Source organism: Colobus angolensis, unplaced genomic scaffold (genome assembly GCF_000951035.1).
Source record: "Colobus angolensis palliatus isolate OR3802 unplaced genomic scaffold, Cang.pa_1.0 Scaffold162, whole genome shotgun sequence".
NCBI lineage: Eukaryota > Metazoa > Chordata > Mammalia > Primates > Cercopithecidae > Colobus > Colobus angolensis.
The window spans coordinates 7598547-7614337 of NW_012114733.1; the positions used below are offsets into that span (position 1 = coordinate 7598547).

Genomic DNA, 15791 nt, shown 5'->3' on the forward strand with positions numbered 1-15791 from the left:
TGCTATCAATCATAATTAAGGGTAAAGTTATTGTAAACCATGAAGATAAATAAACTTCTTTGTCAGTCATGTTTTAACTATCCTGAAAATTTTGTCATTTGCAGACAATTGTTGTCCTGCTTTGTTCCTTCTCAAAAAATAGTTTATAATCAAGCTCTATTAAGGAGTTTAACAGGTGTTCTCAAATGCAGGTTTTTTAATAGCTTTAAAGATTGTAACATTGGAATAGAGAAAGAATGTACGGGACTCATGAAGAACTAACATGTTCACAAATATCAAGCAAAACAAGAGTTAACTAGATGGACTACACTCAGAAAGTTAAAGCAGACTTTTTTTTTTTTTTTTTTTTGAGGCAGGGGTTGCAGTGAGCCGAGATTGTGCCGCTGCACTCCAGCCTGGGTGACAGAGGGAGACTCCGTCTAAAAAAAAAAAAAAAAAAAGGAAAGCACAAAGGAGCAACAGCCAGCATCTGCCTGGAGTTTTGGACTTTGTCTTTTCTGCTTTTTGCAAACCAGGATAACATTATTTTTCTTTCAGATATTTATATTTTTACAGTTTCTTAGTGTATAATTTTGTGAGTGAATTGAAATCATCTTATTATTCTATTACTTTTTTTCTCACATACCTTATGTCTCATCCTCATGGGTAATATTTTTTCTACCCTTCTTAAAAGGTAAGAAGGAGGCAAACCATCTACTTCACACTCCTGCCCACAGCTCCTACAGCCCTGTAGTACCTCTGTTAGAGCACCCATTTATTGCTGTAATTTCCTATATGTGAGCTGCCTGAGAAGAGAGACTGAGTCTTATTCTATGCTGTATCCCTCTTTACCTAATATATTTCAGACACCCAGAAATATTGTGGAGTTACTAACTGAGTGAAGTCGTCATCAGCTGATACCGTCTCTCATTAAGAACTTAGTTGAGCACAACTGAAAGAAGCAGCTAAAATATGGCCATGTAATGCTTTGCAAAGGAAGAAAGGAAGGGAGGAAGTTTTTAATCTTAGTAGGTTAGCACCCTTATGTAGTAAAGAGACCACGGTTTGGAGTCTGCTATGTGCTGGTTCTGTTCAGTCTCTTCTATATACTGGTTAGTACTGGAGTGATCTTGATCAGATTAATGAATCTAACATCCCAGTTTCCTCACCTCACCCATCACCTATAAAATAGTATTTATAATCCTGGTCTCGTCAGACTTTTACAAATATTAAAAGAGATAAGATAGTATTTGTGATTAACACAGAGTAAGCCCACAGTAAATCTTAATTCCAGTTTCTCTTCCTTTATTCTCATCCTTATTTTTAATATCTCTCTTCAGATATTTTGGGTTTGAATCCTTGTTTTCCTTGGTATTTTCTAAAAGCCTCTGCACTTCATGAATGCCAGTGTTTTCATTCTTTTTCAGTAAGGTGCTGTCCCTTTGTACTGCTTTGGATAGAATGTCCCCGTCCCTTATTGTCAAATATTCTTTTAAACTCTGAACTCCTAGGAGAGTTCCCTATGCAACCTCACAGGTATGACAATAACTGCCCTTTTCTTCCCCATCAGGTCCATTTATGATTGTACTATTAACATTTTATTTCTGATACTCTCCCATCATTCTGGAGCTGTCATTCATTTTATTGCTCCAGCAATAAAATAGAACCTAGTGTTTTCATTAACTTTATGAAATTTATATCCTGAAAGTTCGTAGAAATGGTCTTTAAAGTTTTTTGATCATCTGCACCTATGAATAAAAACCCTTTATGTATGTCTTCCCAAAGTATACCAATATTTATCTTTTGGGTTTTTTTTTGTTTTTTGTTGTTGTTGTTATTGTTGAGATGGAGTCTCCCTCTGTCACCCAGGCTGGAGTGTGGTGGTGCGACCTCGGCTCACTGCAAGCTCCGCCTGCTGGGTTCACGCCATTCTCCTGCCTCAGCCTCCCAAGTAGCTCGGACTACAGGTGACCACCACCACACCTGGCTACTTTTTTAATATTCTTTTAGCGGAGATGGGGTTTCACCATGTTAGCCAGGATGGTTTTGATCTCCTGACTTCGTGATCCACCTGCCTTGGCCTCCCAAAGTGCTGGGATTACAGGCTTGAGCCACCGCGCCTAGCCCAATACTCTTTTAATTATGTGCATGTACTATAGTAATAATAATAGAAAGCCCAGAACTAAATAGTTTCTCTCTAACTACACACACACACACACACACACACACACACACACACGTGTATACAGACATGCTATATATACCTATCCACATATATATATACACACATGCATAGACAGATCTATGTGTACATATGCATATATAGAAACTCATATATTATATATTTTGTAAGACATACAAAAATAGAAATCAAAGGATGCATTGAAAAATAAATATAGGCTGATTGTTGGATCTAGCTCAGCCACTTGTAGAGAAATATTTTAAAACATTATTTAAAATTTTTGGATCCTGTGAAGGCCTGCTATACCCAGATTTGCCAAGGGATTTGGTTTGGAGGGTTTGATGAGCTTTATAGTTTATAAACCTAGAAGAAATGCTGATCAAAGAATTAAAGCATAGGAAGCATCACTGCAATCATTGCTGTTTCTATTTATGGTCACTGTTAAACTGCTTTACCTTGGACATCACATAAAACAAAACCTCTCCATAGTTATATATGTGGTCATCTGCATCAGAAGGAATTATGGAAGAAACTGGTGTGCATTACTCAGCACAGTGAAGTAATAGAATGTGCTAGTGCAGCTTTAGATGACATTTTTTTGTTCTACGATGTTACTCATATTCTTCTAGCTCTGAACCATGTGCCTATCACATGGCTAGTATTTAACTCGCTAATGTTGCACCATATTAGTTAAAATATGATTAGAGTCTTATTGAATCTAACCATAATAATAGATTCTTTCAGCTATTATATTTTCTTCTATTTTTTTCCGTGTACTTACAGATGTAAATGTTTTAACAAAATGATGCTTAAGTATTGCTTCATATATTCCTTCTTTTATTTGACATAAGCAAGTGTCTATCCTATATCATAATTCTTGAAAATGTAGTTTTGAATGGCATTATATGAATATATAGCACTATTTAATAATTTCCCATTGTTGAATATTCATAGTTTTATAATGTATTATTACTTATAATAATAAACACTGAATTTTTGACAGAAATACTGTAAAGTGTCAGCAGGGCCACATTTCCTTTGAAAGCTGAAAGGAAGAGCCCTTTGCTTTTTAGCTTCTTATGGTGCCTTGCAGTCCCTGGGATTCCTTGGAGCTGCATGGCTCCAGTCTCTGCTTCTGTCTTCACATGGCTGTCTTTCCTGCATGTATCACTGTGTCCTCTCTTCTTCTTATGTGGACAGCTATGGAATTTAGAATCTCCTCAAATTCAGTATGGCCTCTTGTGAACTTGGTTACAGGTGCAAAACCCTATTTCCAAACAAGGTAGCATTCATAGCTACTGGTAGTTAGGCCTTGCGCATATGTTTTGGAAGGACACAATTCAATACATCATAACTAATAAAAAAAAGTTTAAATAATAGTTCAGCATTTTCTTCCACACTCCAATGTGTCATCCCACGTTGTCTCTCGGGGAAAACTCAACCTCTTTGAAGAACACTGGTCTAGAGTCCATGCCTGCAGAGGCTTTCATTTCTTTATGTATCAGTGAATCCTCGGTGACTTGGGTAATTTTTTCCCAAGCTTCCTGCCACGTATTTCTCCATCCCATTATTCTTTGATGGTCAGAACTAAGCCTATCCCACTATTTCATCTTCTGTTTTCTGTAAGAGGAAATTATCATGAATTACCATACTCTCTGGAAAGACATGTTCTGCATATGTTGTTCCCAAGTTTCCAATTTATTCTTGGATATTGCAAAAGATATGCTGGTGTACAAAGCGATGGTTTTGTATTGAATCCTTGAACTAAGATATGTTCCCACTTAACCCACCTGCTCTGTCTCTATACAGTTTAAAATAACTAAGTGTGGCAGGGAACTAGGGTTTTAAAAAATGCACATTGCCAAATAACTGGTTCAAAAGAACTAATAGTTATTAAAAGTTCTGTAGACACAGTTTTAGATTATTAATTATTGGTTGCTTTAGAAACATTCCATAAACATTACACTTTAATTGATACCTAAATACCTTCTGGGTATCTTGTCATTAGCATGGCACTGCTATTAAAGTGTATTATTTTCCTGAAATTTTAAATGAGGACACATTCTCCTTGGTCAGGTGAATCACTATCAAATCAGTGAACCTGACTATTCTTTCACTGCACCCCCCAATCTCCCCCTCCACACACTAAAGGGCTTTAACCACAAATCTCAGCTTTTCACCGCCCAGACTGACCCCAAACTGCTTCCTCTTTTTCCTTCCATCAGAGAAGATAGGATTTTGATAGTGTGCAAAGAGGAGTGGGTTGTAAAAAGTGAGTGTGAAGTAGCTACATTATCATACATCCTGTTCTGAACAAAAAGCCTTGCCGAAGACCCCATAACAAAAATCTATTGATTGTTCATCCCAACCACAACAAGAACCATGCAGTTCTTGTGACTAACCTGGTTCATATGTGCGTCCATAAATACACACATCCACTCATATGTCAGAGTACTCAATTCCTACTTGGAGTTCTACTTTAATTACTTCAGACATTATTAAGATGTCTTTCATTTGGCAAAAAGGGTAGGTATGTCTCTCCCTGACTTATTTACCAGGCTGATATCTCAGTCTTTCTATGATTCCAGCAAGGTTTGAACCTCTTCTAAGGAGCTCATTGTCACAATATCTAGTTCCCCTTGAATCTACCTGCAGGTATCACAAATGTAGTGAGGTGTTGGATGTAGTTATCATGGAAGAAAAATTTTAAAACAGTGTTCTGAGCCAATTAGCTGAGTTAAAAAAGGATCAAAGGATATAGTCTTGATTTTTAAACAGGTTGTAGCTATGTTTTCCTTCTAGTTTGCCTGGTCCCAATAAAATCCAGAACTTGAATTACTGGTTTTACAGGATATGACATTATATTTAAGGCTACTCAGGCTTCTATTGGCAATGACAGTGTGGAAGTGGGGATAGAGGACTTTATATCACTCATAAATTTCTGAAATTTAACAAAGATGCTTAATAAAGGATATTAAAAATCCATAATATTTTAACTCCAAATATTTAAATATTAAGGATTTGGAAGGTGTGATAACATTAGCACTTTCACATTGGGCATGGTGACTCACACCTGTAGTCCCAATGTTTTGGGGAACCTAGGCAAGAAGATTGCTCGAGGCCAGGAGTTCAAAACCAGCCTGGGCAACATGGGTAGCTATTGGGCAGGTGAGGTGGGAAGATCATGTGATCCCAGGAGTTTGAGAGTGCAGTGAGCTGTGATCATGCCACTGCACTCCAGCCTGAGCAAGAGTGACAGCTGTCTCTTAAAAAAAATAGCACTTACATGCTTTGTAGGTGAGGAAGTAATTTGGTGCACTTTCTGGAAGATATTTTAGCGATTCGTTTTGGGAATTTTAAATACATTGATATGCTTTAGCCTGGTGAGTCAACCTCTAATTTATTCCAGTAAATAATTGTAGGTAGGACATAAAGATATATTGCAAGAATGTCCTTTACCACATTTCTGTAAAGAATTCAGTGTTTGTTATTATAAGTAATAATATATTATAAAAATATAAATATTCAGCAATGGGAAATTATTAAATAGAGCTATAGATTCATATAATTCATATGAATTATGTAATTCATATAATTGAAAAATACATTTTCAAGAATTATATAGGATAAACACTTGCTTATGTCAAATAAAAGAAGTAATATATAAAGCAGTACTTAAGCATCATTTTATTAAACATTTACATCTATAAGTATACAGAGGGAAAAATAGAAGGAAAATATACTAGCTGAAGGAATCTATTATTCGGATTATTTTGTTTTCCTTATATTGTCTCTATTTTTCAATTTTTCTACAGTGAATATGTAACATTTTTATAATCAGCAGAAATATATATATTATTAAGAATGACTAATAAGATCCTACAAACATAACTCCTTCAGATTAGTCACCAAGAATGTTATTTATTCTTAACAGCCAATTCCTCTCACTATAATTGCATGAGCCTTCATCTGAGGCCTCTTAAAATCAATCACATCTGTTTGCTGTTAGGCTGTTTTACATCAGTTTGAAATTTTAGCTCACCCAGTCCTTCCATGATTGAGATTGTTTTGGAACTTCAGTGATGACATATAAAGCATCTCTGTTACTTAAAGCCATTTTCTGTCATTGATGTTGATAAAGCTTCTCTACTCCACCCCTTCCCAAAAATGTGCTTTGATCAACCATTACCTTTGTAATTGTTAGATCAAGATGAATTGCCTCTACAAATATTAATGGCTTCCAAATAAATGCACATGTACATACATAAGATGCCAAACACCTACTCTGAAAACCCTTATGAAGTAGGCATATATGAAAGATGCCTTATATGTACATGAGTAGCTAACCAGTCTTGTGACATGTGTTTTTCTCTGTAACGCAGACAGAGCTATGACATTCAGATCGTGGCACTGGCGAACCAAACAGGCTTCAGATCTGAGAACATCCTCGACTTAAAGAATCCTTTCTTTAGGTAAGAAATCTTCCCATGCATTTTACACCTATGTTTATAAAAATCTTAATCACTCCATGACCAGGTAAAGAGGAACAGAATAACTCTATCTTTCCTAAGAGGAAAAGAAAGTATATACTAGTTCTCTTCCTCTCTGGGGAGACTTGGCACCTGTATGGAGTTGAATGTTTCATGATCCCTTAAACAGAATTCAATACATAACAATCTCATACTGAAACAAAGTCACTAGAGAGTCCTACAAAGTGAGCTATAATGTCCTCCAGTTCCAAGTGAGCTCAGTCCCCCAGCTGAGCTATAATGAGCTGTGTGACCTCAGGCAAAGCAAGTTTCTTTCCCTGGCATTTGGTTTTCTCATCTGTAAAATGTGGGATTCAAAGATAGTCTGACTTTCATTCACTTTATGTAGCAGTTATTTCAATACACCTAAAACATGAATTCATTTAAGTTATATTTTTTTTGAGACTCATTGGATGTGTAGCTCACGTAAGTCAGGACATTCCTCTCTTTAAGAGCTATGCAGATTTCATCTGATACAAGGAACTTGCCACAGTGAGATGAATACAACAAATGTTTCCAGAAAAAAAACTCCCCATCCTTAGACACCTGTTCAAATATGAGCCAATTAAAAATCCACACATGAAATCAACCACACAAATAAAACCACTGGACACTGTTTACTCTTGACTTCCTTATTAAAAAGAGACTTTTTCCTCATAATGTCTCCCAAAGGCTATTAGTCAAAGAATCATATCTCTGTAGTATTGAAAAACTTGAAGCAAAGAGGAAACTCAGGAAACCAAACCAATAATTCTTCAGCAGAGATAAGAAAATGAGAGATTTTGACCTTGAAGCAGGAGAGGGGGGAAAAAAAGGGCATTTGTAGCTACAATGTAATATATTGTATACCAGTTGTCACATACAGTGTGAATCTTTGAAACTCATTGCCCATTAGAGATACAGATCATGTCTTTAATTCTGAGGGAAGGGAGGTGTCCTTGCTTTCATCCGTCCTTAACACAATCATGCCATGTAAAGCAAAGGGCACAGGTTTGGGCCTCAGAGAGAACAAGCTGACTACTCACTAACATGCAGACCAATTTGAGGCAAATTATGTAACCTATGTAGGCCTCAGTGTTTTTATCTGTATAATGAGATAAAAGGCATATACCTCATTAGGATTGCAAGAATTTACATAACATGCTCAAGTACCTAACAGTTCACAGAATTAGTGCTCAATAAATGCTGATTTTCTTTCTTCCTTTTCTTCCTGTTCTCTGCTTTCCAACTCTCTCAATATGGTAAATAGATGATGATTTGTAGTTTATTGCAAACAGAATCATTTGGGATTTGAAAAAGAATGTGACTACTTAGAAGGTTTTAGAAAACTCGCCTTTTGAATACAAGAACCATGTAAACTATTAACTCTTGAGTCCCACCTCTGCTTTATCTTACAAGAACAAGGCTTTTACCAAAAAACCACCCAGAGAGATCCTGGCCAGGGCCAACACCTCCCTTGTGTGAAGGCACAAACAGTGACCATAAGGTCGTAGTGAGAGATTGTAAGGTCTGAGGATAATTCAAGATGGCCACAGCTCAATCAAAACAGACTGGCTGTTGAATGAAGGGCACATAACTTTCCTTTTCCCTTGCCTCTTACTCAGCAGCTGACAGACAGAAGCAGAGGAAGGTGCTTAATTCCCTGAGAATTCCAGATCTTGACTATATTTCTTCACCATCCCTTTCCTGATGTCTAGACCTCAGCATCGTCAGTGGAGATGGGGACTAAATGACAGAATTTTAGAAAAGTGCTTAGCATACAATAGGTGCTCAGTTAAGTGTTCAACAATGGTAATGCCCTTCTCCAGACCACTCCCACCGCTAGTTCAATGCCAGTTTGCTATTACAGCATCTGAGCGGAAGCATGTGTGTGTGTTGGGAAGAACTGAAATAAATGGTGTTACCCAGAGAAATTGTTGGTAATTTAGCACCAAAATAATTTTTTCTCCATTTGTTTTTTGTTCTACCATTTTTAAGGCACTGTAAACACTACCAATATGCAAGAGCATACCATCTGGGCATCATTTACATACTAGAAACATCTCAAGATCAGCAAATTTATTACTAAAGGCACAAACGTCCACCATTGCATATAATGTGAAAGTTTCTATTTTTCCTTGGTGGGGTGGAAACCTTTATTTTGAAAATTAATTATTTTAAAGTAATTTGAAAATAAAAGAAAAGCTAACAGTTGTTCCTAAAACTGAGCAAGAGGACAAAAACACTTCATCAGAGAGGACAAGCTCTCAGGTAACCTGGCAGATTTTACAAGAGCTTTGAGACTAGCGCTTCATCATTCAGGCTCTGCACAAGACCTGGCTGGGCCATTCACTATGTCAGGCAGCAGAAATGCAGCAGATTGGGACAGATTCAATCTCTGCCTCCAGGAAACTCATATGGTAGTGGGAGGGAAGTGGGTATCAAATAGCTTGATGTATAACTAATTATCATAATTGCAATAAGTGATATGAAGGAGAAGGAAAGGGTGCTAAGGGAGCATTTATTGGGAGACCTAGAGCAGAGTTTCAGAGTTAATCTGTAAAACAACCACCCCCAGTGACCCAAATCCAGAAACAGCTGGTGGTCCTTTAGAATACAAGAAGAAACCTGTGGTACATTGTTACAGAGTGACCCATTTGAAGGGAAGGTGGGGCTCAAAGTTTCCTGTTGAAACTTGAAAACTTCATCAAGCATGGCCTCTTCTGCAAAGCTTTTCCCAAGGCTGAGTTAGATGCCTCTCCCACATCACTCAAAGACCCCTGCACAAACATCACTTTTATGGCATCTGGATGAGGTTGGTCTCAGTTACTATTTAACTTGTCTGAGACCCCTAATACTTTGAGACAAGACCTTGTCATTGCCCTTTGTAACACAGTGTTACACAAAGCTGCTGGATAAATGTCTGATGAATGAGTGAATGAATGTGGCCCCAAAGAGCTCCTCATGGGTCCCCAAAGAAGTAAGCTTATGATCACAATATCATGGCCAAAAGAGCATTTAATCTTCCAGGCTAGCACCACAGCAAACCTCTATTATTACATTAATAGCTCTCACAAAATAATTTGATCCTTCCTTTTCCAAAATATTAAGTTCCCTTAATTTCCTCAACTTAAGTATTTCTTAACTTCCCTTCTTTCTTTCAACCAATTTATTAAACAATTATAGTGTGTCAGGTACTGTTCTTGGTGCTGAAGTAGAACAGAGAATGAGATAGGAACAAACTCCCTGGTCCCATGGTTCTAGAGAGTCTCATGGTTTGATGTCTCCCAACAGAATTTTTTTTTTTAAGTAGGTTGGGCAAGGTGGCTGATGTCTGTAATCCTAGCATTTTGGGATGCCAAGGTGGGAGAATCGCTTGATTTCAGGAGTTTGAGACCAGCCTGGGCAACATGGCAAGACCCCATCTCTACCAAAACAAAAAAACAAACAAACAAAACCCAGCCAGGCATGGTGGTGCACACTTGTAGTCCTAGCTACTCAGGAGGCTGAGGTAGGAAAATCACTTAAGCCTAGGAGATTGAGGCTGCAGTGAGCCCTGATCATACCACTGCACTCCAGCCTGGGTGGCAGAGCAAGTCCCTATCTCAAAAAGGAATTAAAAAAGCTAAGCACATGCGATAATTTCAGATGGTGATAAGTTTTCTGAAAAGGGTGAAGGGTAATATCTACCTGATTTCATTACTTGCTATAAAACTAATAGCAGTAATTGAGGCTGTGCAGTACTCATGAAAGGGTAGATGTATAGGTCAGTAGGATGGATTAGATCAAAAACAGACCCTAACATACATGGTCAATTGGTTTTTGGGAGTTGCAGATAATTCAATGGAGAAGAGTTAGTCTTTCAAAACTGTTGGAATCATTGGATATCAGTATGTGATTTTAAAAAATCAACTTTAATCCATATCTCATAGCATCTACAAAAATTAAAATAAATCATAGGTTAAAATATAAAACCTAAAGGAAAAAAAAACAAAGAAAATCTTTGTGGCCTCAAGTTAGACAAAAATTTCTTACATGTGATCTCAAAACCTCAGAGAAAAATGATAATACTTCAAAATTAAGAACTCATAACCTTGGAAAGACACACTAAGAAAATGAAAAGCCAAGTCACACACTGGGTGCAACTATTTGGAAATCACAAACCTGAAAAAAAATCTAGAATATTAAAAGAACTTGTGATATAATTCTGCCTGAAGGCCCAGTAATAAGAAAACTCAATTTAAAAAGTAATGATAAAGGCAAAAGATTTGAACAACTACTTTACCAGAAAAAAAAAAAGTTCCATATAATAGCAAATAAGCACATGAAAAGATGTTTGGCATCATTAGTCATTAGGGAAATTTAAATTAAAACCATGATGAGATACCACTACACAACTATTAGGTGGCTAAAATATAAGAATCCAACAATACTAAGTGCTGACAAACATGTAGAACTACTGGAATTCTCATTTATTGCTGGTGGGAATACAATATGGCACTATCACTTAGGAAAACCATTTCACAGCTTCTGATATAGTTAAGCATTCACTTACCATGTGATCTGGCAATCTCACTCCTTGATATTTACCTTAGTGAAATGAAAACTTGCATTAACAGTGAAAACTATATTTGAATGTTTATTGCAGCTTTATTTGTAATCACCAAACCTGGAAACAACTAAAATGTCTCTTAAATAGAGAATAAACAAACAAACTGTAGTTTATTCATACAATGGAATAATAATGATAATAATAAACAATGGAGTACTGATATGTCTAACAATATCACTACATTATACTCAGTGAAAGAAGTCAGATTCAAAAGGCTACATACTATTAGATTCTATTTATATGCCACTGTGGAAAAAGCAACATTATAGATAAGAAAACAGATCAGAGCTACATGGCAAAACCCCATCTCTACAAAAAATATAAAAATTAGCCGGGCTTGGTGGTCTGCAACTGTAGTCCCAACTACTCGAGATACTGAGGCTGGAGGATCACTTGAGCCTGGGAGGGAGAGGTTGCAATGAGCAGAGATTGTGCCACTGCACTGCAGCCTGAGTGACAGAGCAAGAGCCTGTCTCAAAAACAAACAAAAATAGAACAGAGGTGGGGTTCTTGGAAGGGTTGGCTCTAAAGAGGTATGGGAAAATTTTAGAGGTGAGCGATGGAGCTTTTCCATATCGTGATTGTAGAGGTGGCAACACATAGCTATATGCTTTGTCAAAACCCAAAGAACTATACATTAAAAAGGGTGAATTTTACTGTGTGTAAATTTTTTAAATTACATAAAAACTTATTTAAATATGATTACATAAAGGAATTATAGGAAAGTGAAAAAGGAATAAGCTAGAAAGTGTCAAGGCCAGGATTGACGGATTGGAGGATTGTTGGAGGTCTGTTCCAAGAGATGGCACCTGATAGAGGCCTAAATGTCAAAAAAGGAGCCAGCATGGGCAGATGCACAAGCAGAGCCTTACCAGAAGACAGAAGTAAGGGCAAAGGCCACAGGCAAGATAAGCCTATTGAGTAGCAGAAAAATAAATCAGTGCTTAGGCTTTGCTATAAATCTACAGAAAAGAAAAAAAGTTCTTTTGATGAACAAAAATCTGGATCATCGTCTTGGATCTGAATTCAGGCTGTGCATAATCAAACATACTAAATATAGTGGGTAAATATAGATTTAGGGCTGCCCCTAAAAACTCCAGGGAAAGGCATGGGAGTGAGAATAGGAAAGGGGAAAAGGGAAAGGAGGAGAAAGAGAGGACATGAAAACAAAACTTGCTTGCTTATAGCTTTGGGTCTGGCTAGAACTTAACCACTTCAGTGTCATAGAATCACTTTCTTTGTTTTAGGTTTGCTTAGAAGACAGTAACAAGCCAAGCAATAAGTAAAATGAAGGCCTGTGAAGTTTATCAGCATCCCAGTTCATACTTCGTGATCTATGCATTCTAAACTTTACAAGGGTGTTTCAGTTTATTTAATTTTTTTTCTAACTCTAAAATTTGCATACTAACTTTACTGAAGAGTCGATTTCTTGGTGCTTCTTAGACTAGCTCTTTATAATTTTCTTCATGTGCCTGAAGATTAAATTTCTTTTAATTGTGGGTTTCTCTTTATTACTATTATAGCAAAACAAACAGCATTACTTTAATTTTAGAAGTATTTTTAAAAAATTTAGCCTGTGGACCGTGGGCAGCCAGGGTTGGTGAAGGATCCCAAGATGGTTGGGTGAAAACTTGCTCTAAAAACCACTGACTGGGTAGCTTTTGCAGAGATCATACCCCAGAACCAAAAGGCCATTGCTAATTCCCTGAAATCCTGGAATGAGACCCTCACTTCCAGGTTGGCTACTTTACCTGAGAACCCACCAGCTATCGACTGGGCTTACTACAAGGACCAGGTAGCCAAGGCAGGCTTGGTGGATGACTTTGAGAAGAAGTTTAATGCCCTGAAGGTTCCTGTGCCAGAGAATAAATATACCACCCAGGGGTATGCTGAAGAAAAAGAAGATGTGAAATCTTATGCTGAGTGGGTGTCTCTCTCAAAGGCCATGATTGTAGAATATGAGAAACAGAAGGAGAAGAAGAACTTAATTCCATTTGATCAGATGACCATTGAGGACTTGAACAAAGCTTTCCCAGAAACCAAATTAGACAAGAAAAAGTATCCCTAATGACCTCACTAACCAATCAAGAATTTTTAAAATTGAGTCCAGGAGGAAGATCTGGCCCTTATATTACACATTCTGGACATTGAAAATAAAAATACAGTTAAAAAAAGAAATTTAACAAAACCCTACCTCATGTTTATATGTATGCAATATATATGACTGAGATAAGAGCATGTTAGGAGTGATCCTCTATTGGCAATTTCAATCTATTTTTGCAAACATTTTCAACAAATCAGCAGCAACTTTCTAGCTCAGCAATGTGTTAAGAAATTTTTGCCTTATTCATGTTATTGAATATAATATGATGTCAGGAATGTTCTTCACTGGCAGCAATAGTTGATGAGTCTGTATGTAGTTAAGAGAACAAAGATGGTGCCTTTGTCAGTTTCTTTTAGGTTTACAACAAAAATGTACAGTGTGAGACGGCAGTGAGGCCTCTCCTTTTCTTTAAGTCATTTGTTATATGTCACATGTCAATGGTCATGAAAGATGATCTCTCTAAAGAGCAGGTCTTCCCCTGGCCCAAACAACTCTTACAAAAGTGGGTGTCACATCAGCACACCAGTCTAATGAAGCCCACCAGGCAACCTGCTCATTCTGTATGGAGAACTGGAATAAATACAGCTACATATTCTCATCAGTCAGGCAGTCATCCAGAGCTTAAAACTTTCCACTCTGGTGCTTTTGCTCATTCTGACCACTCAGTCTGAAATAGTCTTCCCCTTCTATCCACATGAACAATCTTACATCACTACAAGACTCACTTCTAATACACCCTCCCCAGTATGCCTTGCTGACTCCTTCCACACTCACTAAAGATACTTTTCCCACCTTTGACATATCCTCCAGTCCCTCCCCTTACCTAGTCCTATCTTGCAGCATTTTATCATGCACACATCTTTCTCTTCTATCAGACTTAAGTTCCTTACCGGTTGGATCTGGGTCCAATTCATCTTTTTATTACCCGTGTTGCCTAACAATATGCCTCATACATTGAAGGTACTCAATAAATGTACATTGATTAAATAAATAAATTGATCCTAAGAGTAACTAGAATTATAGAATCAGACATGACAATGTTCTAATTGCCTTTCAAGCATGGTAGGCAGAAAATATAAACCCTAGATTGCAGAAATACATACATAATGGCTTCTGCCTCTGCTCCACCCACACTAAGGGCAGACATGCATAATCTGTCCTAGCACTCTTTCCTCCTGAGACTGGATGAGGTCTTGCCATCCTTCTCAGCCCCATGTTCTAGGAAGCCATTATGAATATATAAAAGCGGGCATAAGAGATGAAACTTCTGACTTTTAAAGATTCACAAATTGGTATTATTTCCTATCTTTGAACAATCCTGAAGATCTGTGAGGTTTATGAATTTCTAATTTTGCTGAAGCAAAAATTTGGTACAGATATATGCTACAAGGTAGGTGTGGGGAAATAACTGACTTTTTATAGATCACTCAGAGGATACATCTCCATGCAAGCAACAACTCCCCTCATATTAAAAATTTCTATTCATCATCTTCACCCTAGTTTTGAAAATTTAAGTAAGTGCTTAAGTAAATGTTACTATAAAAATGATATAATGTAGGGTTGTGTTTATTCCAGTCAAGGAATTTTGTAACTTTACTAATTATTCCAACCTGTAGCTACAGAATTATTAAAGAATGAAAGGAGCATATTTATTAAAGTGTTCATTTATTGCATTTTATGGGGGAAATTAGGTAACTTTAGTATTTATAAATTAGAAAGGACCTCAAAGCATGTCCCTCATTGAGATGGTTAATTTTATTGTCAACTTGACTGCACTAGGGGTGTCCAGAGTAAACTTTATTTCTGGATGTGTCTACAAGGGTATTTCCAGATGGTATTAGCATTTGAATCAGTTGAATTTAATAAAGTAAATTGCCCTCCCCAATGTGGGTGGGAATAATCCAATCTGTTGAGAGCTTGAAAGAACAAAAAGGTAGAGGAAGAAGGAACTTCTTGCCTGCCTGCTTGAACTGGGACATGGTCATCTCCTGCCCTTGGCCAGGGATTTATACCATCAGCTCCCCTGGTTCTCAAGCCTTGGGAGTTGAACTTGAATCACACCACTGGCTTTCCTGGGCCTCCAGCTTGCAGACAGTAGGTTGAGGGGCTTCTGAGCCTCCATGATTGTGTGTGCCATTTTCTCATAATCTCTTTATGTATATATGTGTGTGTGTGTGTGTATGTATATATAGTTTTGAAAATTTAAGTATATGTAAAATATATGTATCTTTATATATAAAAAATGAATTGGACACAGATCCAACCATATATATATACACACACACATATATATATACATACATATATACACACACACACATACACACACATACTGTTGGTTCTGTTTCTCTAAATAATCCTGACTAACACACTTGTGAATATCAAGAGTAGCTTTAGCTTTGGACT

General features: G+C 37.1%; 1 protein-coding gene and 1 pseudogene across 1 annotated transcript in view; both read left to right on the forward strand.

The window, feature by feature from the left end:
* The window catches only part of LOC105508497 (histone-arginine methyltransferase CARM1-like), a 281427-nt gene extending 274790 nt beyond the window's left edge, over window positions 1–6637 (forward strand). Inside the window, exon 13 of the mRNA XM_011937360.1 lies at window positions 6544–6637. Coding sequence (XP_011792750.1) covers window positions 6544–6637 — 94 coding nt within the window. The remainder of the gene's footprint in view (window positions 1–6543) is intronic.
* Window positions 6638–12896: 6259 nt separating this feature from the next.
* Window positions 12897–13349, forward strand: LOC105508478 (annotated as a pseudogene).
* Window positions 13350–15791: the final 2442 nt, after the last annotated feature.